Source organism: Zalophus californianus, chromosome 8, assembly GCF_009762305.2.
Source record: "Zalophus californianus isolate mZalCal1 chromosome 8, mZalCal1.pri.v2, whole genome shotgun sequence".
Taxonomy (NCBI): Eukaryota; Metazoa; Chordata; class Mammalia; order Carnivora; family Otariidae; genus Zalophus; species Zalophus californianus.
This window is the reverse complement of record NC_045602.1, coordinates 40,917,263-40,940,221: the sequence shown is the minus strand read 5'-3', so window position 1 is coordinate 40,940,221 and position 22,959 is coordinate 40,917,263. Positions and strand designations below refer to the sequence as shown.

The following is a 22,959-nucleotide window of genomic DNA, read 5'->3' as shown; positions in this document are numbered from 1 at the left end:
GAAGAGCCAGTGCAAAGACCCTAGGGAGGGAGCAGGCCTAGAATGCTGGAGAAATACCATAATATGTACTTAAAAACCAGCACCAAGAAAGTCATCCGTGGATGATGCCTGCGTCTTCCTATAATGGGAACAACACAGTTTTCCCAACTTTGCTTCAGCCTTTTGAACCCAGAAGGGAACTCATTTTCTTAGGCTTTCTGTGTAAAGCTCACAAAGTAAGCATATTGACTTAACTTCTTCATGCTACTCATGAAGTCTGTCCATACCCCTGCTCCCTCAATTCCCTTTGCAACTTATCTGCAGAGTGGAGAAATCCCTTTCTTCTCCATGGGGTTTTCTGACCATTTTCATGCAATCTGCCATAAACTGAATTGTTTAAAAATAAAACAAAACACTTCATGAGCACTGGCAGTAACAGTCCTATTTTTTAATTGAAAATTTTCCCCATCTCAGAGGGAAGGCCCTTAACAACTCCAAGTATTAAAAATTAATGTGTCCTTAATTTCTTTACTCAAATGTGCCAGTGTCTAGATTGCCAAATTTTCATGTATTAAGAGTTTCTATAAAAATTTCTCCCACCTCCATTTTAGAACATTTTACAACATAAAAGACTTAAGCTAGCCTTTACACAGAGCTCACAGCGGGTTTTTTGCTATCCCATAATAAGTGTTTGTAATGTAAAAGTATTATTTTAAGTTAAGCATTTTCCTTTTTTTGTTGTCTGTTTTAAACAGCTATTACTATCAAGGACACTTTTCGACTTTTTTTAAGTTCCATGCCTAGTAGTACATTTCCTGTTACAGTTCTTCAAAATTCTGTCAAGGTAACGTATGCTCATGGTTGGAATGGTGCAAAATGATTGGCCTCAGAGTGTTCCCCGAGTAGGTCCGGGGATCCCAGGCCCCACACAGGACCACATCAAAGTGTGGGTGACCCAGGTGGGGAGGGGGAAGTCAGTATCCCTTCACCTGCTAGCACGCGGGCAGTTTCCCAGGCCACTCCCATCTTTGCGTGCCCTAGTCTGTTGATCATTCAACTCTATAAGAAAATGTCACGGGGGCACCTGGGTGGCTCAGTCATTAAGCGTCTGCCTTGGGCTCAGGTCATTATCCCAGGACCCTGGGATTGAGTCCCACATTGGGCTCCCTGCTGTGGAAAGCCTGCTTCTCCCTCTCCCACTCCCCCTGCTTGTGTTCCTGCTCTCACTATCTCTCTCTGTCAAATAAATAAATAAAAAATCTTTAAAAAAAAAAAAAAGAAAAGAAAAAATGTCAAGAAGGCAGTGTAGTAAGAATGGAACCCCTCCCAGAATTAAGAGGCTATTTGAGCATGTGAGAGATAGGAAGGCCTACAGGTAGTATGGCTGCTGGATTTCAGTGCTGGAAGTCTCCAATATGTAGGAAGCCTCTGCATATGAATGATCACTCAGGAAGAAGAGATGCCTCTTCCTTCCCTGTCCCATGTCATCCAGGGATACCTATGTTGGGATGCGTGGAAAATCCAGCGCTGCAGACCTGAGCATACTTTCTGGCCCATATTTAGAAAAATGGACACCAAAAGAAATTGTCTGAGGTTCTTGTAGAGACAGTTCACCCACTGTAGGTCTAAAGACCCCATGAAGCCCAACTTTGCAGAGACTGAGGTTGAGCAAGATACAGAGCAGGGCCCCACATGCCAGGAATGCCCCACATCCTCTTGATGGCTTCACTCTATGTGTGTTATTCAGAAATAATGTGAATCTATAAAATTGCCCTCTCTGCCACATATGTGTCTGAATCCAGGTAACCAATGAGCCTCCGAAAGGTTTACGTGCCAATATCAGACGAGCATTTACTGAAATGACACCTTCGTTTTTTGAAGAAAATATACTTGGAAGAAAATGGAGACAAATAATATTTGGCATTTGCTTCTTCCATGCAATTATTCAGGTACACTTAATTTTTGCTTTTTAGTAGAAACAAGAAAGTGCAGTATGTTAATAAATTTTTTAAAAAGTGGGAATTACATGAGAGCTTACAAGTGGCATTGTGAAGCGCTGAGGCCCAGTTCAGGGTCTGAACCCAAGTTGTTCTCCCTCAGTGGCTGATTTCTCTGTACTCCCCTCCACCTCAGCAGCTCACGGCTTCGCCTCCCAGCTCTACTCTGATCTGACCAAAGGACACCATCACCTGAATAAATGTATGAGGTTAAATTCAAAAGCACAAAATTGATCTCTTCAGCTATGCCTCACTCCCAAATCTGCTTCCCTCCAGGCTCTACTTCTGAAATCGGTGGTCCCATATCTCCATAATTTCAGGTTTAATTTTATTATCCCTTCTTTGCACATACATATCAGTCCATCATTTTTCTTGCAATAGTTTCATTCTTGCCTGTTCCTATTTGAATGGGCTCACCACACTTAAGAGCCTCTTCCCTGTGACCAGAGCCCCAAGTCCCCTGAAAGAGGATCTTCAACTCAGTACTACTCTCTCCTTCCCTCTGCTCAAAGCTCACTGCTATGATTTGGTGTCCATCCTGTGACCCTGCACTTAAATTCTGACTCTTCGACTACATGTCTCTACATGGTATCTTAATTAGACTGGCTGCCTAGGTTTCAAATGTGTATGGTCTCCAGAGAAAGAACCTGTAAAGAAAAAAACAAAGATTAAAGATGCAAAATACGAAATAAATAAGTAAACAAGGTCCTAGAGGAGATCTGTGAGGGTGGGACCAGGGGCTCCAGGTGTGAGGCCCCCGTTGCACAAAGAAAAACAGCTAAGATAGGGAGGTGGTTCAAGACTTAGGGAAATTTTGAAATCAAGAGGAGGGAATATGAGACCTCTCGTATAATCATTAGTTTGGAATTAAGAAATTAAGATGGGATAGGGAGATAATGAGGAAAGGGAAAGACTTCACTATGTGAAGTCATGAAACAAGGGTTCTGATTCTGTGTACCAGTTTTTAAAAAAAAAAAAAAAGATGTCACTGCAGAGAAGTCAGTATGTAATCAGCACATTGTGACATGACTGAAAAGCCTAGGTGATAGATGCCTTAGAAGAGTAGAGAGTAGTTCTTGCCATCAGATAGATGATTAGTGTCAGAATTTTTTTTCTTTTTTGCCTATTTTGATGGGGAAATATTTTATTTTACCATGAAGAACAAATGTCCTTTTCACAGATCTATCATATTTCCAGTAATATCAAATTTTCTTTCGGAAATTTTGGCAAAGAGCTAGGACTGGAGGAAGAGATGCCGCCCATGTTTGCTGTAAGCCAGACTGAAAGCCTAGATGAAATTGAACTTAATGATCTTAACTGATTTTACAGAATGAGGATGCCCAGCTTCAATAGAAACCTTTAATTTCTCAATATTTTATACAAAGTTAATTTTATCAAATTTTATGTAAGACTATTTTCATTTTCCCTTCTAGGAGAGAAAAAAGTTTGGCCCCCTTGGTTGGAATATCTGCTATGAATTTAATGACAGTGACAGGGAATGTGCTTTACTAAACCTCAACCTTTATTGTCAAGAAGGAAAGATTCCCTGGGATGCATTGATTTACATTACTGGTCAGTATGCCCACGTGGACAGGCCATGGCCCACATAAAGATGGCATCCTTCCCCCAGTGTTTGATAGTGGTGATGATGATTCTGATAGTCCCTTTGTGAAGATAAGACCATGATAAGAATATCATGAGAATATTTACACATAGAAAATGGGCAGATGTTTTCCCAAATAATAATAGCAGAACCTTATATCACTCTTGATACATGCCAAGTACTATGTTCAGCACTTCCCAAGAATTAGCAGATTTAATCCTCACACCAACCCTATGAGGTGAGGACTGTTATATACCTATTTTATACATGAGGAAACTGAGGCACACAGTTTATAAGTGGTGGAGCCAAGATTGAAATTCAGTCTAGCCTCAAGAGTATGCTCTTAAATTCAAAAGAATCTGAACATTGCTTGACTAGTAGAGACCTGTTGATTCAGGTATACTTGTGAAAAAGGAAAAAATATTTCAGGAATTACAATTTTTAGCAAATATTAATTGTGGCCACATGGGACCTTGTGCCAAAAAATTAGGTCCAATGTGGAATATGTAGGCCCGAATAATGAAGAAATGATTTGCACTGGGAAGTGGGGGGAAGAAGAGCACTCTGAAAAGGGGCAGAATGGGAATGGGTGGTTTTTACTGGTGAGTAAGGGAAATGGGGAAGAACAGAGAGGGATCAGGTGATCTAGAGCCTTGAAAGGCAAATAAACCTTGGAAATGGAGGTCAGTGAAACAACCGTGAAAATGAATGAGGACCATCCACAGAGTGGACGAAAAGGGGTGGTCTTGGAATCTAGGGGGCTACTTTATACTCTGGCCTCCAGCACTCCACTACTCTAGTGGGGCCAACACTGCTTAATAAAATGGTGATGGTCAATTGACCTTATATTGATGATCAGCTTACTTTCAACAGAGGTATCAGGGCGGCTCAATGGAGGAAGGATAATTTTTTCAACAAATGATGCTGAGACTGTTAGATATCCATCTGCAAAAGGATGAATTTGGATCCTTATCTCATATGATACACAAAAATTAATTCAAAATGAGTCCTGTAAGAGCTAAATGTAATAGCTAAAACTATAAAGCTCTTAGAAGAAAGCATAGAAGTAAATCTTTGTGACTTTGGGTTAGGCAATGACTTATTAGATATGATGCAAAAAACACAAGCAATAAAGAAAAAATAATAACGGACATCATCAACATTTAAAACTTTTATACTTCAGCAAACACCAACAAGAAAGTGAAAGGACAAGCCACAGACTGAAGGAAAATATCTGCAAATCATATGTCTGATAAGGCACTTGTATACAAAGTATATAAAGAACACTTACAACTTAACAGTGAAAAGAAAAATAAACCAATTTAAAAATAGGCAAAAAATTTGAACAGACAATTCACCAAAGAAGATATAAATGCCCAATAAGCACATGAAAAGATGCTCCGTCATTAAGGAAATGAAAATTAAAGCCACAATGAAATACCACTTCATACCGGCTAGGATGACTATAATTAATAAATGAAACAACAAAAAAAGAGTAACGAAGTGTTGGTGAGGATATGGAGAAAGTGGAACCCTCATACATTGCTGGTGGCAATGTAAAATGGTTCCACTACTTTAGAAGATTTTTAAAATAGACTTACCATATGACCCAGAAATTCCTCTCCTATGTATATACCCAGGAAAAAAATGAAAACACATGTCCACACAAAAACTTTGTACATGTTTATAACAGCATTGCTTCATAGCCAAAAAGTGGAAACAATGTGAACTTGCATCAGCTGGTGAATGGAAAAACAATGTGGCGTATCCACACAATGTACTATCCAGCCATAAAAAGGAGTAAAGTATGGATACGTGCTGCAACATAGGAAAACCCCACACACTCTATGCTAAGTAAAAAAGTCAGGCACAGGGGCACCTGGGTGGCTCAGTCAGTTAAGCATCCATGTCTTGATTTGGGCTCAGGTCCTGATATCAAGGTCCTGGGATTGAGCCCTGAGGTGGGATCCACACTCAGCAGAGAGCTTGCTTAAGATTCTCTCTCCCCCTCCCTTTACCCCTCCCCCTGCTTGCTCTCTCCCTCCCTCTCTCTCTAAAATAGTCTTTTTTTTTTTAAGTCAGCACAAAATACCACATTGTATGATTCCATTTATATGAAAGTTCCAGAAAAAACAAATGTATACAGACAGAAAGTAAATTCCTGGTTGCATGGAGCAGGGGCAAGAATGGAGAGTGACTGAGAAGGGGCACAAGGTTTCTTTTGGGGGAGGATACAAATGTTTTAAAATTAGATTGTGGTGACGGTTACACACACATTGCAGGTTTACTAAATATTACTGAATTATACATGTAAATTTTATGTGGATTTTATGATTTTTAAATTATAGCTCTTTATTAAAGCTGTTTTTAAAAAATGGATAGGAGCAAAAAGGCAATGAATGCTTTATCCATAGGGTGGTATTTTGGGCAGTCATTTATGCATTAATCCAGAAAATACTGCCTAACACTACTACAAGAGATGCTAGAAATACAAAGATGACATAGACCCTGCCTGCCAAAAACTCATGGCATGGAGGGTGGAGATAATGAATAAACTCTATGTTAGGATAATAACCAAATCAGAAGTGTCTGCACAATGCTGTGGGAACTAGGAAAGAACAACACTACCCCAGGAGAAGCCAGGAGAGCTCTGCTGGGAGCTAAGTGCTGAACAGCTACATTGAGCTAAGTTGGGCTCACTGGGAGAGAAAAGGCAGGAGAGCACACTGGGCTGAGAGAATCAATGATGTAAAAGCCCAACGGGTTGAGGTGTGGCCTGACTGTAGAACTTGTGAGCAATTCCGTTGGGCTGGTGCATAGTAGGAAGAGGGGATGTACATGGAGGGGAGCTTTATCTTCAACAAAACTAAAAAAGGTAAACTGGGAGCACAACCTGAAAGGCCTGTGTGTGTTGTTAATAAATTTTGGTTCTACTTTGTAATCAATGATTGGCAATCATAGTCCTTTAGGCTGTAAAGAGGTATAATAATTTGCAAACTATAATAAAAGCAACATGAAGGACTGAACAAGAACATACAGCAACACCAGTGGGGAAACGAAACAGGAGAGAATAGGGGCGCCTGGGTGGCTCAGATGGCTAAGCATCTGCCTTCAGCTCAGGTCATGATCCGAGGGTCCTGGGATCGAGCACTATGTTGGGCTCCCAGCTCAGCAGGAAGTCTGCTTCTTCCTCTCCTTCTGCCCCTTGCCCTGCTTGTGCTCTCTCTCTCTCTCTCAAATGAATAAATAAAATCTTTTTAAAAAATAAATAAAAATAAACAGGAGAGACTAAACAGAGAAATACTGAGGAGGCTTTAAATATGAGAAGGTATTTGGGGGTGGGGGAGGTCTTAAAATTTTATAGTGTAAGGTATAGCAATACATAAGTCTAGGAGACAGATCTAAGCTCAAAGTAGGCAAGGACAAAGCCAAACCTAAGGCCTGTCCAGTTTGTATTGGGCCATCCCTCAGCCAGCCTCTGGGGATAGAAGAGGAAGAGAAGGGGGAAGCCACCACACTGGAATCTGCAACAAGACCCTCGGGGACTGTGATGCCAGGGCCAGGACAGGTGGTTGGCATGTATGGTAGACACTTCCTCCCCAGGTCCCTCTTCTGGGAAGACCAAACCCAGAAGACTCCTTCCTAAAATTGAGCCCAAAAGTGAGTCATCTACTCTGAGTCAAAATTATTTACTCAGTTTGATCCAAGAAAAGGGTAAAACTCAATCTGGATGGAGAAGCACAAAGTCTGATGATTTGTAAGGAAAATATTTCTGTGCTTCTTCTCAAAATGCAGATATTGTCCTTTGTGACTTAAAAAAAAAGTACTTTAGGGCAACTCTTTCCTCTCACCACCTACCAACTATAGAAGTCTTAGTTCTCCTGGCCATCCTCCTTTCCAGACACCATCATGCAGTTGGAGAAACGTGAGCTTACATTCCCATCCAGCCCCAAGGATCCAAGAGGAGCCTCAATTTAGGCCCAGACCTGATGGACCCACTACAAAGATGTAACCGAACTTTGTGTTCCAAGACTTCCTAGAAGGTGACTGAAGAATATACCCAGGAAAATACAATAGCATCTCTTTCTTCCCTCTTAGAATTGCTAATACAGAGATTTAGCTACTTGACCACCAGCTGTAATACCTACTCTACCTCCTCTCCCCTCCCCCTGAGTGGTTGATCCAACACGACAGACCAAAAATGCTTCAACAGGAGAGGGAAAATAAGTGTACCTATGAGAGGTGCAAGTAAAGACATTGCTCCCTTAGAAGAAATAAATTATTGAGATTCCAAAGACTGAAATAACTTTCTTTCAACCAACCATCTCAGCTTGAAAAAGAATGAAAAACACTTCTTCCTGACATAATGGAAGATATAGAGATAAGAATGGCTGAACATTCAGAGAATCCAGAAGTTGAGTGTCAGTACCATAGGTAAAATCCTTCTGGGAACACTACAGTGGCAAATAATGAAACGTAGCAATGGATCTGGAGTTTTCCCAAGGAATTATATCAGCAATGATATTATTCCAAAGAAGAATAGATATCATTCCTATTTAGAATTTTGGGATGACTGTGGAGCATGCTGAAGGTAACTGCTCTGTGAAAAAAGAGATGGGGTACTAATAAGTTTTAATTCCCCACAACATAATTTCTGTGAGGCAAGTCGTCTCTTTCACCTTGGACCTATCTTTCCTCCCTGGCTTCATTTTAATAATTATAAAGTATGCATACAGTTTCAATGACTTGTTGTCAATGTTTTGGGTCCATTTATTTGCTGGCCTCAAAAAGAATCAGTGTTGCATAGGAAGTGTATATGTTTTAGAATACTGTGATCAATGATGGAATAAGGCCCAAAATCAGTATTTTGCAGCAAAAGAAGTAGAGGAAGAAGAGGAGAAAGAGGAGGAAGAGGAGGAGGGGGAGGAAGAGGAGGAGGAAGAAGAAGAAGAGGAGAAAGAGGAGGAGGACGAAGAAAGATGAAAAAAGATGAAGAGGAGGAGAAGAAGAAGAAGAAGAAGAAGAAGAAGAAGAAGAAGAAGAAGAAGAAATGGAAGGAAGGGAGGAAGGAAGAAAAAGAAAAAGAAGGAAAGGAAAGAAAGAAAGAAGAAAAAGAAAGAAAGAAAAAGAAAGAGAAAGAAAGAAAGAAAGAAAGAAAGAAAGAAAGAAAGAAAGAAAGAAAGAAAGAAAGAAAGAAAGAAAGAAAGAAAGAAAGAAAAAGAAAGAGGGAAGGAAGGAAAGAAAGAAAGACAGAAAGAGAGCTCAGTGGCTTTGGTTCTGGTTATTTGGGGAAAGCAAAATAATTAGGGTAAGGTACATATACTAGGTTTTTTCCTGCCTTTTATTCTCTGAAGGAAACTCTGATATGCTCTTTTCACTTTCAGTTCCAAATAAATGTGCATATAAATAAACCTATCAGAATTTAGCTAAGCATATCAATAAAAAATATGTTTAAAAATGCAAACTCCTTTTCAGGTGAAATTACATATGGTGGTAGAGTTACAGACACCTGGGATCAAAGATGCCTTCGTACGGTCTTAAAAAGGTTCTTTTCTCCTGAAACATTAGAAGAGGATTATAAATATTCGGAATCAGGTGAATGACTTTTCAATATTCCGGAAAGGACCTTTTGCAAGATGTCATTGGCAGCATCTCTCAGTTTTCCATCCAGGAGCTCTCGGTGTCCAGTCATCACAGCCCAGTTCCCACGCCCGCCTGCCCCAGCCCCACGCTTGACCACCTCCAAAAGTGGCTTGGCAGTTAAAGCACAAAAATATCTTTTGTGCAGTACCCACTTTGAATTATTTGCTCTAAAATGGGTTGTATTTGGTCTAAATTTGCTTTCAAAGTTCTATAAATTTGGAGCTCTTTACCAAGGCATGGCTTTCAGCAGCACATCCCTGGATTCCCAGAATCTTGAAAGGTTCTGGAGGAAACACCCTGAAAGAGTAGGAGACTAATCACATGCTCAAGGCCTCAAGAAAAGGGAAAGTGACCAGGCACAGTAATGAAGGCAAGGAGGGTGGGGAAAACAATCCCCTTTTCTGTGGAAGGCACTTGATTATAGCCACCATCTGAACAGGCAGAGAAGGACTAACCTTGGTGGTACAAAGCTAGTCTATTTGAAACATATCTGCCTTCTGTGTTTTCAATAAACAGGCATCTATTTTGCACCTTTGGCTGACAGCCTACAAGAGTTTAAGGACTACATTGAAAATCTGCCTTTGATGGATGACCCAGAAATATTTGGAATGCATGAAAATGCCAACCTAGTTTTCCAGGTATGTGGCCTTTTAACCTAAAATATATTTTCATAATGTGTATGTAAACTTGAAACATCAATAATCATCTCACTAGTCCCATAAATTGTTAAATCCTTAAATAACCAAAGTAAATGTTTAACCTCAACTTCAGCATTTGATTCCAATTTAGCCTGTTCCCTCTGGATCCTTCACAGCATCCTAAGATCCATGCATTTTTCCCTGTCACTGGCCACTCCCCCACCTCCCGGCCTTCTACCTGCTAGCCCACCTTAACTTGGGGATTTGGACGATAATCCAGACAGTCCTTTCTCTTTTGCCCTTTTCCCTCCACACTGAGCAAATCTGTATCGTATTACACAAAGGTTTATGGATCCACAGATGATTAAGTTATAAAAGTACAATGACAAACATCCAAGACAGATAAAACAGTGTTCTTTTTTTTTTTTAAGATTTTTATTTATTTATTTGAGAGAGAATGGGGGGGGCGGTCAGAGGGAGAAGCAGACTCCCCGCCAAGCAGGGAGCCCAATATGGGACTCGATCCTAGGACTCCAGGATCATGACCTGAGCCAAAGGCAGTCACTTAACCAACTGAGCCACCCAGGTGTCCCAAAAACAGTGTCCTTTAAAATTGTGGTTCATCAGGTCACAGTACCAGACACTAGCAGTATGTCCAAAGAGCAAACTGGGTCATTTCATTCCTCTAAGACCTTCTGATGCCCCACCATTACCTAGGGGTAGTCCAAGTTTGTCAAAATGGCACCTGAGGCTCCTCCATTACCTGTGCCTACATACCTTTCCAGTTTATTCATTTGCCATGGTCAGGCATCTGTGGATGAACCAAAGTCATGAACTAAGGTCTGTCCCTTGGAGCCTGGAATACTATAAAGGTTGGAGACTAGGTTTGGCTCACAAGGCTGAAGGGAATCATCTTCCTTTCAACTTAAATTTTGCCCATACAAGTGTTAGAGGGTGAGGTCTACCTAGATATCAATGAATCCATAAGAAACAACAGTGGAACTTCCAGAAAAAAACCCAGGAGGTCAATGCTCTGCCACCTTATGTCATGGTTCTCTGCCATAAAAAATTGCTTTGCTATTTAGCAAGGAGTTAGAATATTATCTTGTTTTTCATTATTCTGCTTTCAGGAAGATTTACAAGTGTTAATATTCACTCGTATCTGATCGTTTGCTCTGGAGTGGGTGGGGCATGGGGCGAGCGGGGAGGGGAAGAAGGGGAAAGGGGAGTGTAGATATTGTAAGACGTGCTGCATCCTGTGAGAAATACAGCACTGTTGGTAGAGGTAACACTCTTGGCAGTGTGCACCGAGGAGTGTAGTTTTGTGTTTTCCATTGGTTAACAATGACTGAGAATGAGACAGCAGGCATGTAGTGAGCACAGTGGTATGCTTTTCGGTCTAGCCTCCCTTCCTCCATTTTTCTGGTAGAGTTATGCCCTACTCCCAATCTCTTCCTTTTGGGATAACAGCCCCTTCCTCATTCCATGAAATTCTGGTTAAGACCTCCTTACCTTCAGAGGTGGGCATGTGACTCAGCCCTGGCCAAAGGCAGCACTCCATCACCTAGCCACTGGAACTGGTCCAAGGAACAGGTACATGGAGCAGGTTGGGGGAATGAGAATTCTTCCCTAAGCTTTAGTATAGACAGATGCTAGGATTGGGGGAGGGATTTCTCTTTCCTTTGGAATCACTGGCTAGGATACTGCATATCTGTAGCTGTCTGTGGCCTTATCATTGACATTCAACCCATTTCCCCTACCACATGGAAGAAGCTCATCTGCCATAGGAAAGAGAGAAACAACCAAGCATGTACTGGAGAGAAAACATTAGATCCATTCATGCCTGAGACCCATGTGACTTGTGTTCTCTTCTTCCCAGTGTATGAGCCAACAGATTTCTTTGATTAGCTGCTTTAGGTTAACTAATTCTGCCTGCCATCAATAGAGTCTTTACATTAAAGATATGATTCCTTCCTCACTCCGCAAACTATACTTACTTAGATGCTTATTAGAAACTAGTAAAGAAAATTGGAACTTGACCTGTGCACATCAATGGGAGATACAAGGCAGAAATTGCCTCCTAAGACAATAATGAGCATAAGTCAAAGGCCATCTGTATAGACTATGCACAAACAGTTATCTATTATCTCTTTTCTCATTAGAGGCTGAATAAATGGAAAGGAAAAAACAACAGAGGCTGAGTAAATAGGTGGGAAAAAACATACTGAAGGATAAAGGATAGAAAACACCATCCAGAAGATACAGATTTGCCCTCTGCAAATCACCTGCTGCAAAAACAAAAAAAATAAACAATGTGTTTGGCATCTGAGGCAGGGTAGAAGACCTAGCCTGGAGAAAGAAAAAGCCAGAATTTGAGAATAGGCTGATACATACACACACACACACACACACACACACACACACACACACACACACACACACACACACAAAGGATGCCATGAGATGTGTGAGAATGAAATCTTTCAAGGAAACTAAAAATACCATAGCAGAATTAAAAACTACCCTGGAGGCTTACACACCAGAACTGGTATATAGATTATCACACATGTGATATAAAGGACAAACTTAAACTTTCCAGAATGGAGATTAAAATGTCCAAAAATAGGGGCGCCTGGGTGGCTCAGTCCACTAAGTGTCTGCCTTTGGCTCAGATCATGACCCCCCAGGGTCCTGGGATCGAGCCCTGCATCAGGCTCCCTGGTCAGCGGCAGCATTATTCACAATAGCTGAACCGTGGAAGCAACCCAAAGTGTCCATTGACAGATAATAAGCAAAAAAATGATATATACATACAATGGAGTATTATTCAGCCTTAAGAAGGAAGGAAATTCTTGGGGTGCCTGGGTGGCTCAGTTGTTTAGCATCTGCCTTCAGCTCAGGTCATGATCCCAGGGTCTTGGGATCGAGCCCCGCATCGGGCTCCCTGCTCCACGGGAAGCCTGCTTCTCCCTCTCCCACTCCCCCTGCTTGTGTTCCCTCTCTTGCTCTGTCTTTCTCTGTCAAATAAATAAAATCTTTAAAAAAAAAAAAAAGGAAGGAAATTCTGTAATATGCTACAACATGGATGAAACTTGAGGACATGATACTAAGTGAAATAAGCCAGTCACATAAAGACAAATACTGTATAATTCTATTTATATGAGGTATTTAGAGTAGTCAAAAATGCTAGAGACAGAAAGTAGAATGGTAGTTGCCAGGGGCTGGGAAAAAGGAGGAATGAGGAGTTACTGTTTAATGGGTAAGTGCTTCAGTTTTACAAGATGAAAAGAATTATGGAGATGGATGGTGGTGATGGTTGCACAACATTATTAATGTATTTAATACCATTGAACTGTATACTTAAAGATAGTTAAGACGGTATTTTTATGTTACATGTATTTTACCACAAATTACATGAGTAATAAATTACTCATGTATTTTGCACACTTTCAATTTTTAGTCTTTTTGTCTAGAGAATAGAATTATCTCTGATAAATCAGTAACAAAAAGACTAAAAATTGAAAGTGTGCAAAATACATGAGTAATTTATAAAGATATAATACAGATGACCAATGAACATATTTTTAAAATGCTTAACTCTGAAAAAAATAAAATAAAATGCTTAACTCTGATAACCCTCCAAGTTGAGCAAAAAAAAAAAAAAAGAGAGAGAGAGAAACTTTTTACCTATTAAATTTGAAAAGATTTTTAAGCAAAGATATTAATTCTTGCAAAGATAAAAATAGGTCCTCTGATACACTATTGTTGGGAGTATAAACTGATACAATGTTTTTAGAAATCAATATAGTAATACCCATTTTAAAAATATTCTGTTGGAAATATATCATTTAAAGAATTTCAAATATAGTGGGTGAAATTCATATACAGATATTCTATTCACCAAGTTCTATAAAATCTAAAAACTAGAAATGTCCAAAACATATCTAATAGTAATATAGTAAACAACTATATTAACTATGGCTCATTCATACCACCAAGTATCACACAGTCACAATCACACACATCACTGAAGCACGATTCAGGAAGATTTGTCAGTGATAGGAGAAAAATGTTCATGAAATTGAAAAAGAATGAATACTATATAAATTGTATGGGCTCAGTTTTTTTAATAAGATGCACATATACAGAGAAAATGTCCAAGTGGCGGTAAACTAAAGTTATAAATATCTCTGAAAAGCAGGATCACGAATATTTATTTTTTCTTTATACTCTTCTGTAGTTTCTAAATTTTCTATAATAAGCCATAACACTTTTCTAGTTGAAAAAAATGTTATTTAAATAAGTGTTTCAAAACAGCATTCTCATTATTTCTTCTTCATTTTTATAAACTTTCTTTTAAATGATTAGCTAAAAAATTTTTATTCATTTTTTATTAGGGTCATTCATTTTTTTATTTGACCCTAATAAAACATAACATAAAACCATATATTTATATATGTATACATAAATATATGAATATATAATTATATATTTATATAACATAAAATTTACCCTTTTAATCATTTTTAAGTATACAGTTCAGTGGCATTAAGTACATTCACATTATTGTTCAACCAAAACTGTTTTAATATAACACTGACCACTGTGTACAATTGACCCTTGAACAGCACAGGTTTGAACTGTGTGGCCCATTTATACACGGATTTCTTTTCTTTTTCTTTAAGATTTATTTATTTATTTGAAAGAGAGAGAGAGTAAATGAGCACTCAGAGGGAAAGGGAAAGGGAGAAACAGGCTCCCCACTGAGCAGAGAGCCCGATGCAGGACTCGATTCCAGGACCCTGAGATCATGACCTGAGCCGAAGGCAGACACTTACCTGACTAAGCCACCCAGGTGCCCCTATGATTTTCTTACTAACATTTTCTTTTCTTTAGCTTACTTAAGAATACAGTATATAATACATACACAAACTGTGTGTTAATCAACTGTTTATGTTATTGGTAAGGCTTCCAGTCAACAGTAGGCTATTAGTGGTTACATTTTTGAAGAATCAAGTCATACATGGATTTTTGACTGTGGAACCAGGAAGGGCAATGTGCTTCAACACCCGCATTGTTCAAGGGTCACCTGTACTGTGCATTTCCAATGAGCACATTTTACCAATTCTATCTTCAACATAAAAGTTTTCCCTTTTTGACAATTGCCATTTCTATAAGTAAATTGTACTGTAAATTATTTTCTGAGAAATCGAGCCTTCACTGTTCTGTCTCTTCCCACCATCACAGTACAAAGAGACCAACATTTTAATCAACACCATACTTGAAGTTCAGCCAAGGTCGTCATCTGGTGGAGAGGGAAAAAGCAATGATGAAATTGTCCAAGAACTTGTTGCTTCAGTCCGGACCAGAGTTCCAGGTAATAAATAATCCCTGGCTTCTGTACAACATAGGACTTTCAGGAATAAACTCAGAAAGCTGAGTGATGAGCAGGTATCCAAATATGCTTTATTACATACACTTTTCTTTATGTAGAGAGCACTTCTGACTCAGAGCTCTCCATGGAAGCCTTGAGCATCTCAACAACCCAACTGCCAGAAGCATTAGGAGCAAGTTGGTTTCTAGCCCCATGAAACTTTAACTAGACTTTTTCCTGAACTTCCCTGTGCCTCTAGACCTGTGCTGCCCAAGACAGTAGCCACTAGCCACAAGTGGCTACTTAAACTTAAATATAAATAAGTAAAATTTTAAAATTCATTTCCTCAGTTGCACTAGCCATATTTTGAGTGCTACTGGTATCGGACAACACGGATCGAAGACATTAACATTATTGTAAAATGTGCCATTAGACGGCCCTGCTCTAGAATCCATGTCATTTTTTTTCTAGATTCAAGAGAAATGGCTAAATTATTATCACCTTGTTTTCTGGTGGTCCCAGGGATGGCCCTCACCTGCCAGGTAGCCGCTTGTCCCGCCGGCCTTTGCCACTGAGGTCTGTGCGGGGCCTGACTCCCATTCAGCCCCCGCCCAGATGCAGAAGTTATTGGCTTTGTAAGAGTTAAGTGCATGACAATAGCAGTGTTAGGAGGACAGCAATCCGTGATGATCAATCTGAGGAATCAGCTGTGTGTGTTTCAGAAACAGTAGAAATGGAGAGTGCATCGGAGAGCCTTTTCTTCAGGGATCCTCAAGGACGCCTTAACTCCTTGACTACTGTGCTCGGACAAGAAGTGGACCGCTTTAACAAGCTACTGAAGTTAATACATGTATGAGCGCTCACTGCCTGCATTGCTGATGGGCAGCAAAGCTTTGTAGAGAAGTGTAGCCTCGTAAGAATCGTCTGTTCCCACCACTTCAGCATTTCCGTTTGGATATGCTAACAACTCTTCCAACACAACTTGGCTAAAATGGAATTGACCCCCATCCAACGAGTCTGTTCCCCTTCTCTAATAAGGCCTCCATCAGTCTGTGACATTACAGATCCAGTGTCCTTGTCACCCTAACTTACACCCCTGGAATGAGCATTGACTCTAGACATTTGATCAAGGACCGAAGCACTGAATTAAGAGAGATTCAGCGCGTGTTCCTGATGCCTGGTTTGCATATAATAACACAGTCTTTATGACGACTATAAAAACCAGAGTTTCTCCAAGTTGTGCCGCAAAATGCTTGCATTAGAATCTGCCCTGTGGCATGTTCAAAATGTAGATTCCCTGATCCCACTCCAGACCTACTGAGTTAGAATTCCTTGAGAAATTCCTGGGATTATGAATTTTAAATAAACTCCCCCAGATGATTTCACTGCCACTAAAATTTGAAGACAACTATGGGGAGACTTTGCCTTATGCTCCGGAACACTTTCTGGATGGCCTTGAATTTATAATGACGGCTAAAGGCCTCCCCGGTTTCTCTGTGCAAAACTTTGATAAGGTAAACACAAAAACTTTTAGAGACCAAATACCGAGCATTACCCCGGAAGGTTTTCCTGCCCAGCAAGCACCAAATACCTAGCACAAAGTCAGGGCTCGGTGGTAAGACTGGGGAGGACAACTGGGGTAAGTCTTTTAAAGCCAAAGACTGTCTGTCTCCTCTTAGAAAAGCAGTCTCCCGATGTTGCTGGTTGGCTGGCGATACTTAGGCTTGTGGGTTAGGGGGCCATCGGTCAGCTGAATATATGTGAAGTCCTCACCTTGGGACTTGGATCTAGTCAGCTATATACCAGTGTCACCGGCCAGGTAGTCAGCCCAGGGCTTATCTCCTTCTACACTGAAAGCGCCAAGATAGAGATTAAGCTGCTAGGATAAAGACCTCCGAATACAATGACCAAAACAAGATAAAAATTCACTTCCCTCTCAGCTAACAGCCCAGAGGAAGCTCTGTAGGGCAGGTAGTTCATCTTGCTCTGTGAGCTCATCTAAGGACCCCAGCTGGAGGGTTGGCTCTTCCAGCCTCAACAGCTAGGCTGCATCTCTGGGCCTACGGTGGCTGCTTCTGTTGTCCCCTTTTGCCACCCGGGGGCACAGGGGAAGAGAGGGCTGAGAGAAAGCTCATAAAAATGTGACCCAGAAATTGCATACATCATTTTTTTCCTGTACTGTATTAGCCAAAATTTGGTCACATGGCCATACCCCAGCTGCAAGGGTGGTGGGAAATATAGTCTCTATATTGGATTGCTGTATGCCCAACTAAAATGAAGAGAGGACTGTTGTTCAGAAGACGAACATGGATGCTGCTCATGTCTGGCCGCCTCCACGTCATGACCTTTCGCCTACTTGAAGATGGACAAATCCAAATGTCACTTCCTCCAAAAAGTCTTCCTGACACCCCAGCCCATCCCTCCACCATCAGATAACTTAGGGGCCCCTCCTCAGCACTCCATCATTTCAGGTGTCTGTGTCTATCACGGTACCTGCCACGTTACTTTGTAATTTCCCCTCCATTAGAAGGGCTCCCCTGTGAGTCAATGAACTTCTTGAAGAGAAGGAAACTAGTATATTAGTCATCTTTGTTTCCCTAGTCCCTGACACATCCTAAATCTTTGTGACTATTTGAATGGGCAAGTGAATAAGTGTGGCTCTCAAGTCTCCTTGTGGCCACTTCTGGGCAAATGTTACCATCTCCCAGTAATGGAGGGATTCATCTACGGGAAGAAGAGGGCAGAGTCCAGGAAGAAGCAGCCTGCAAGGCAATCGGGAATCATGGCAGGGCACTCCTGTCTGAGGGAGGGGTGGTGGCTCCTCACCGCCCCCCCATCCTGACTCTGGCCCAGCCTCACCTTCATTTCACCAGGGAATAGCAAGGCAGCACCGCGGTGGCAATAAGAAAGGCCAAGGAAGGTGGCAGCACCCCGGGGAGCCCATTCTCCTCCCTCTAGTGACCGAACTGTGAGCCAGGTGGTTCCTGGGAGAGATGAGGCCAGCCTGTTAGTCAGCCTTCTAGCCATAGAGAAGAACATCTTGAAGTACACTTTCTCCCACCGAACATTCTCCTCTGGGAGAATCGGCCTCAAAGTGACCTCTATTTTAAGCAGACCTAGAGGACCCTAGCTGCCTAACCACCCCCCGCCCCCCTGCCGTAACTTAAGCATTCTCCCAGCATTTTACATAAGTCTTCTGCTGCTTTTTCCATTTTTGGTATCTAAGGTAGAATACTGCCTCGGCTCTGGCCGAGAGCCCCCTTGCTCTCCGACGCTGCCAAGGGCTCCTCACGTCCCAAGGGCAGATCTAACTAAAACTCTTCTTTTTCATACTACTGCCTCTTGTGAAGAGAGACGGGATGTGTGGGGGTGGGGGCTGGGGGGGATAACTCTATGAGGGAAGGGAAGGCTGACTAACCTTGTTCATCCACATACGGCCTATCTCCAGAACTATATGGTCCTGGACCTTATTTTGTTTTTTAAATCCACATAAATTTGGCCTCCAAAGTCTTTCTGTAATATCTTCCCAGTAGATAGTAGTAGTTTTCACAAAACTGGAACCTGTGCAGGCCCTACCAACCCCACGCCAGCCTTCATCTTTAGCCCATACTACCCTGGGCTTCCCAAAGCTGCTACCAGCCTCTGACTTTTGTGGTGGCGAGGGGAGGGTGAGGGGCATGTCCTAAGGAAGTGTTTCCAGTTCAAGGAGACTCTCTGGTACCAGCTGAAAGATTGGTCTCATCTAAGAATCTTCCCTCTCTGCTCCAACCTCAGAAGCCATGGGCAGCCCCGGAGCAGAGGTCCCCTGAGGCCTGAGGTACTTGCCACCACCACCCCCATGCTTCCCAAATAACTAAACTGTCAGGCGCATTTTGCCATTAGCCTGCAGGAGAGCTGTTCAGTGGCAGTTCTTGAAACAACTTCTCGAGGCTTCAGAGGATATTTCTCCTCCTTCCCCTCTTTCCACTTCATTGGATTCTGCTATCAACCCCCTGAACCCCCCACACCCCCACCCAGGTCTTCCATCCCTATGGTCACGTGTTGTAAAAATGGATGAAAGACTGGAGGGTCTAGCCCAGCAGACCGTGTACTGAGAGGATGGAACCCAGCAAGTGGGCCCTTCAGCCCAAGGCAGTACCAGCTGCCTCAAATGAGTGGCACTCACACTTGATAATTACATCTGTGAAAGGTTATCTCCCCGTTCTTGTTCTTTCAGACTTCTCTGGAAACACTCAACAAAGCCATCGCCGGCTTAGTGGTGATGTCTGAAGAAATGGAGAAGGTGTATAACAGTTTCCTCAACAACCAGGTTCCTTCTCTGTGGTCCAGCACAGCCTACCCGTCCCTGAAGCCACTAGGATCATGGGTCAAAGACCTTATCCTGAGAACTGCGTTTGTGGATGTAAGAAAACTCACTTCTTTGGGGTTTGATGAACACAGTAGGCCTTAAGATCCTTAGGAAGCCCTAGCGAACTGAAACACTACCAACCATTGAGGGATCATCCGAGCCCAAAGAAACAGAAACTCCCTGAATGGCATCAATTTGGAAGTCATGCTCATTATAATGTACTTTGGCCTTGGCCGTTATCCCCACATCCCATTTTAGTTTCAGATCTAGTTCATAGGACCCCACTGTGAGGTACAGGACCAATCTGACATGGGTCCAAACTGCCAGGTGTGATCTTGCTGTGGTCTCCCCTCTTCCACACCCCCTGTAATAACCAGCTTCTGGATTTATGGTCAGGCTGTTGGGTGAGGAAGGGGGACAGACAGGGAGTGAGAATGGGGCTGGTGACTAACTCAGGCTGGTTGAGATTCTGTCTCCTGAGAGGCCCTCCAGAATATGACTTTGATTTAAATGACAAACTCCATTTCAGAAAAACAATACATGAACATGTAATGTTTCTCCTTTAGTTGTGGCTCAAAAGGGGGCAGCCTAAGTCCTTCTGGATCTCTGGTTTCTTCTTTCCTCAAGGATTTCTAACAGGTAAAAAACTGTGCTTTCCCAAGAAAAATCCCACCGAAAAGACCATGATTTGTTACATGCTGGGTTTCTAGGAACCGGGGGAAAGGCCTGGCTGCCAATGACCTAACCGTGGACTGTTGGTTGTAGGGCAGTTCGGTGAGGCCCTGCTCTTCTTCACTTGCCAGGGGAAAGGATGACAGAAATAGCAGCCGCTCCCCTACAACCCAATCCCTGCCCCTCTCCGTTGTGCACGCGTGTGCACTGCTGCTGTGAAAGTCCACAGCACGCCCCAGTCCCCGTGCGACCCCTGCGACCCGTGCTTAAAGGCACCACCTGCTCACCCCCTGCTCTGGCCCACCTCAGCGCCGCTTCCTTCCCTCTAGAAAATATTCCTTCTGTCCTTCCATCAGCCCTCAAGGACCCCAGCTAAACGGCCCAGCCCTTAATCTGTCTCATCCTGAATCCCTTATAAACAGCCCATACAAGACAAGCTGAGCAGGACTCTGAAGTTAGGGAGATGGGGCTCTGGAACTCCTGCACTGGCCTGTCTCCCTCACTGCAGAGCAGTGCCCTTGAGACTTGGCCTTCCTCCCTCTCTTCCCAGCCCCGCCATGGCTCCACCCCTCCCAACATCACCGCAGGCTTCCCGGCTGATGAACTAATTCAGAATAAGGCATTAGTGGTTGAGACTTCTCAGTGGAGAGGAAGCTCTCAAACGCTAGAGCGGCCTGATGGAGGCAAGCGGAGGCCGTGTTCGAGAAGCGGCAGTGTTGTTCCGAGGACCCAGCTTTCTGGTTTTCGTATTTATAGGAACTCTTCAAAATCATGCTCGGAAATACAATTTGCCTATAGATGAGCTGAGTTTCAAATACAACATGATTCCTACCTACCGGGATCAAGCTGCAGTTATAGAAGCTGCCAAGACAGTGCAGTTTGGACAAGAATTGCCCATGGACTTGGAGGTATTGTCCCCCGACTACTGTTACTGCAAAGCAGCTCTGTCCCTCTGCCATTTGAGGTCTCAGCCAACCTCCCCTGCCCCACTCCCCTACTGCCTCCCACAGCAGGAGCGTGAGAAACAGGACAAGGTTCACACCCCTCAGACAAACTCCCCAGTCTAGCAATGCCTAGATGGAACTGCCTAAATTAGTCTGATTTATAGAGATATTTTTTAAAGTAACACTTTATTTCTTTAGATTCCTATGGCAACTTCCTCCTTCTTATGGAGAAAAGGGTTAAATATCAGGACTTTAGCCAGATTTAAAAACAAAGTTTTCAGAATCAGGCAGGCCTGAGTTTAAATTCTGACTTTCCCCTTTTCCAGCTGTGTGTGCTAGAGCAATGACTCACATGTCTGCATCTCAGTGTTCTCATCTGTAAAATGGGGCTGATGCCACTAACCTCAGAGTTGTAATGCAGTAAAAATAACCAGCGCATAATGCTCCCACAATAAATATTATTATAGGCTGAATTTATTTGCCGTTCATTCAACTGCCTCCTAGCAGAAGGAATATACCAATATATCATACATTATATAACCATAAATACATGACGTAATTAATAGGAATGCACTAAGGAAGCAGTTTAAACTCCTTGCCTACATAGTTTACTCCCTCTAGAGCAGAAGTTCTCAAAGTGTGGTTCCAATACCAGGAGCATGGGCATCACCTGGGAACTTACTAGAAATGCAAATTCCAAGGACCCATTCCAGATCTACTGAATCAGAAACTCTGCGCTGGGACCCAGAACTCTGTACTGTGACAAGTCCTACATGGGGTTCTTAGCCCACTAAAGTTTAAGAACCACAGCTCTAGAATATCAGTGATTCTCAATCTTGACTGAAGGTTAGAATCACCTGTGGAGCTTTTTAAAAATCCCAGTGCCGAGACTACACCCCAGTTACATCAGAATCACCCCAATTTCATTAGGCACCATTATTTTCCAAAGCTCCCCCGGTGATCCCAGTGTACAGCCAAGGATGATGACCACTGCTGCCAATCTGAGCTGCCCAGCTTCAGTGTGCTGAGGATATATCGATGGGGGACTGGAGGTCTGCCTCCAAGCACCTACCCACACTAGTGAGCCGTATAAATATAATTTTCTACACGTGCCACAAAATCAAACATCTGCTCCAGATTGTTCTTTCCCAAGAAAGTGTTCACTCATCAATCAGCATAGTTGTGGTGAATGGCTTTACTAAACTTTCCTTAACATATCCTGGCATCAGTTAGTAGAAGTTGCTCCTGGATAATTCTGTCAGTATCCACCCCACTCAGATCTGATTGATCTACTCTTTGTTCTCATGAGCAAAAACTTACAAAGACCAAACTGATCCAATATTCATGGCTTACTTATGAAATACTGTAATATCCCATGCCTCTTAATAACCTGTAATTAAAATGACGATAAAAAGGGTTACATTTTTAAGGAAATTTGTTTTAGCATCAAAATGCTTTTTAAAGTAAAGAGAAAATAAACTGAGAGTTGCACTCCTCATTATTTTGAGCCCCTTCTTAGCCAGGAGGGTGTCCCAGGCCCACATCAGGAATAACTGAGGCCTCGGAAAGGCACCCGCATAAAAGTTCTCGCTGAGGCCTTCCAGAACGCTGGCCCTGCTCTGTGCCTGGCACATTTGTACCTGCCCCAGGAGGCTGACAGACGGAAGCTTACACTGACCACCAGGGCCTCTGTCCCTACACCTTGCCCCAACCCACAGCACACCTCCACCTGGATCATGGGCACTGAGCCACAACAATGCT

The 22,959-nt window shown here is 42.3% G+C and overlaps 1 protein-coding gene across 1 annotated transcript in view; it reads left to right on the top strand.

Annotated features, from left to right (window-relative positions):
* DNAH6 (dynein axonemal heavy chain 6) overlaps nucleotides 1-22,959 on the top strand; it is a 228,589-nt gene that overhangs the window by 199,868 nt on the left and 5,762 nt on the right. Inside the window, exons 66-75 of the mRNA XM_027623437.2 lie at nucleotides 735-823; nucleotides 1,782-1,928; nucleotides 3,410-3,548; nucleotides 9,055-9,174; nucleotides 9,739-9,860; nucleotides 15,108-15,237; nucleotides 15,957-16,084; nucleotides 19,451-19,636; nucleotides 20,149-20,221; nucleotides 21,011-21,162. Of these exons, the coding sequence (XP_027479238.2) occupies nucleotides 735-823; nucleotides 1,782-1,928; nucleotides 3,410-3,548; nucleotides 9,055-9,174; nucleotides 9,739-9,860; nucleotides 15,108-15,237; nucleotides 15,957-16,084; nucleotides 19,451-19,636; nucleotides 20,149-20,221; nucleotides 21,011-21,162 (1,286 nt within the window). The remainder of the gene's footprint in view (nucleotides 1-734; nucleotides 824-1,781; nucleotides 1,929-3,409; nucleotides 3,549-9,054; nucleotides 9,175-9,738; nucleotides 9,861-15,107; nucleotides 15,238-15,956; nucleotides 16,085-19,450; nucleotides 19,637-20,148; nucleotides 20,222-21,010; nucleotides 21,163-22,959) is intronic.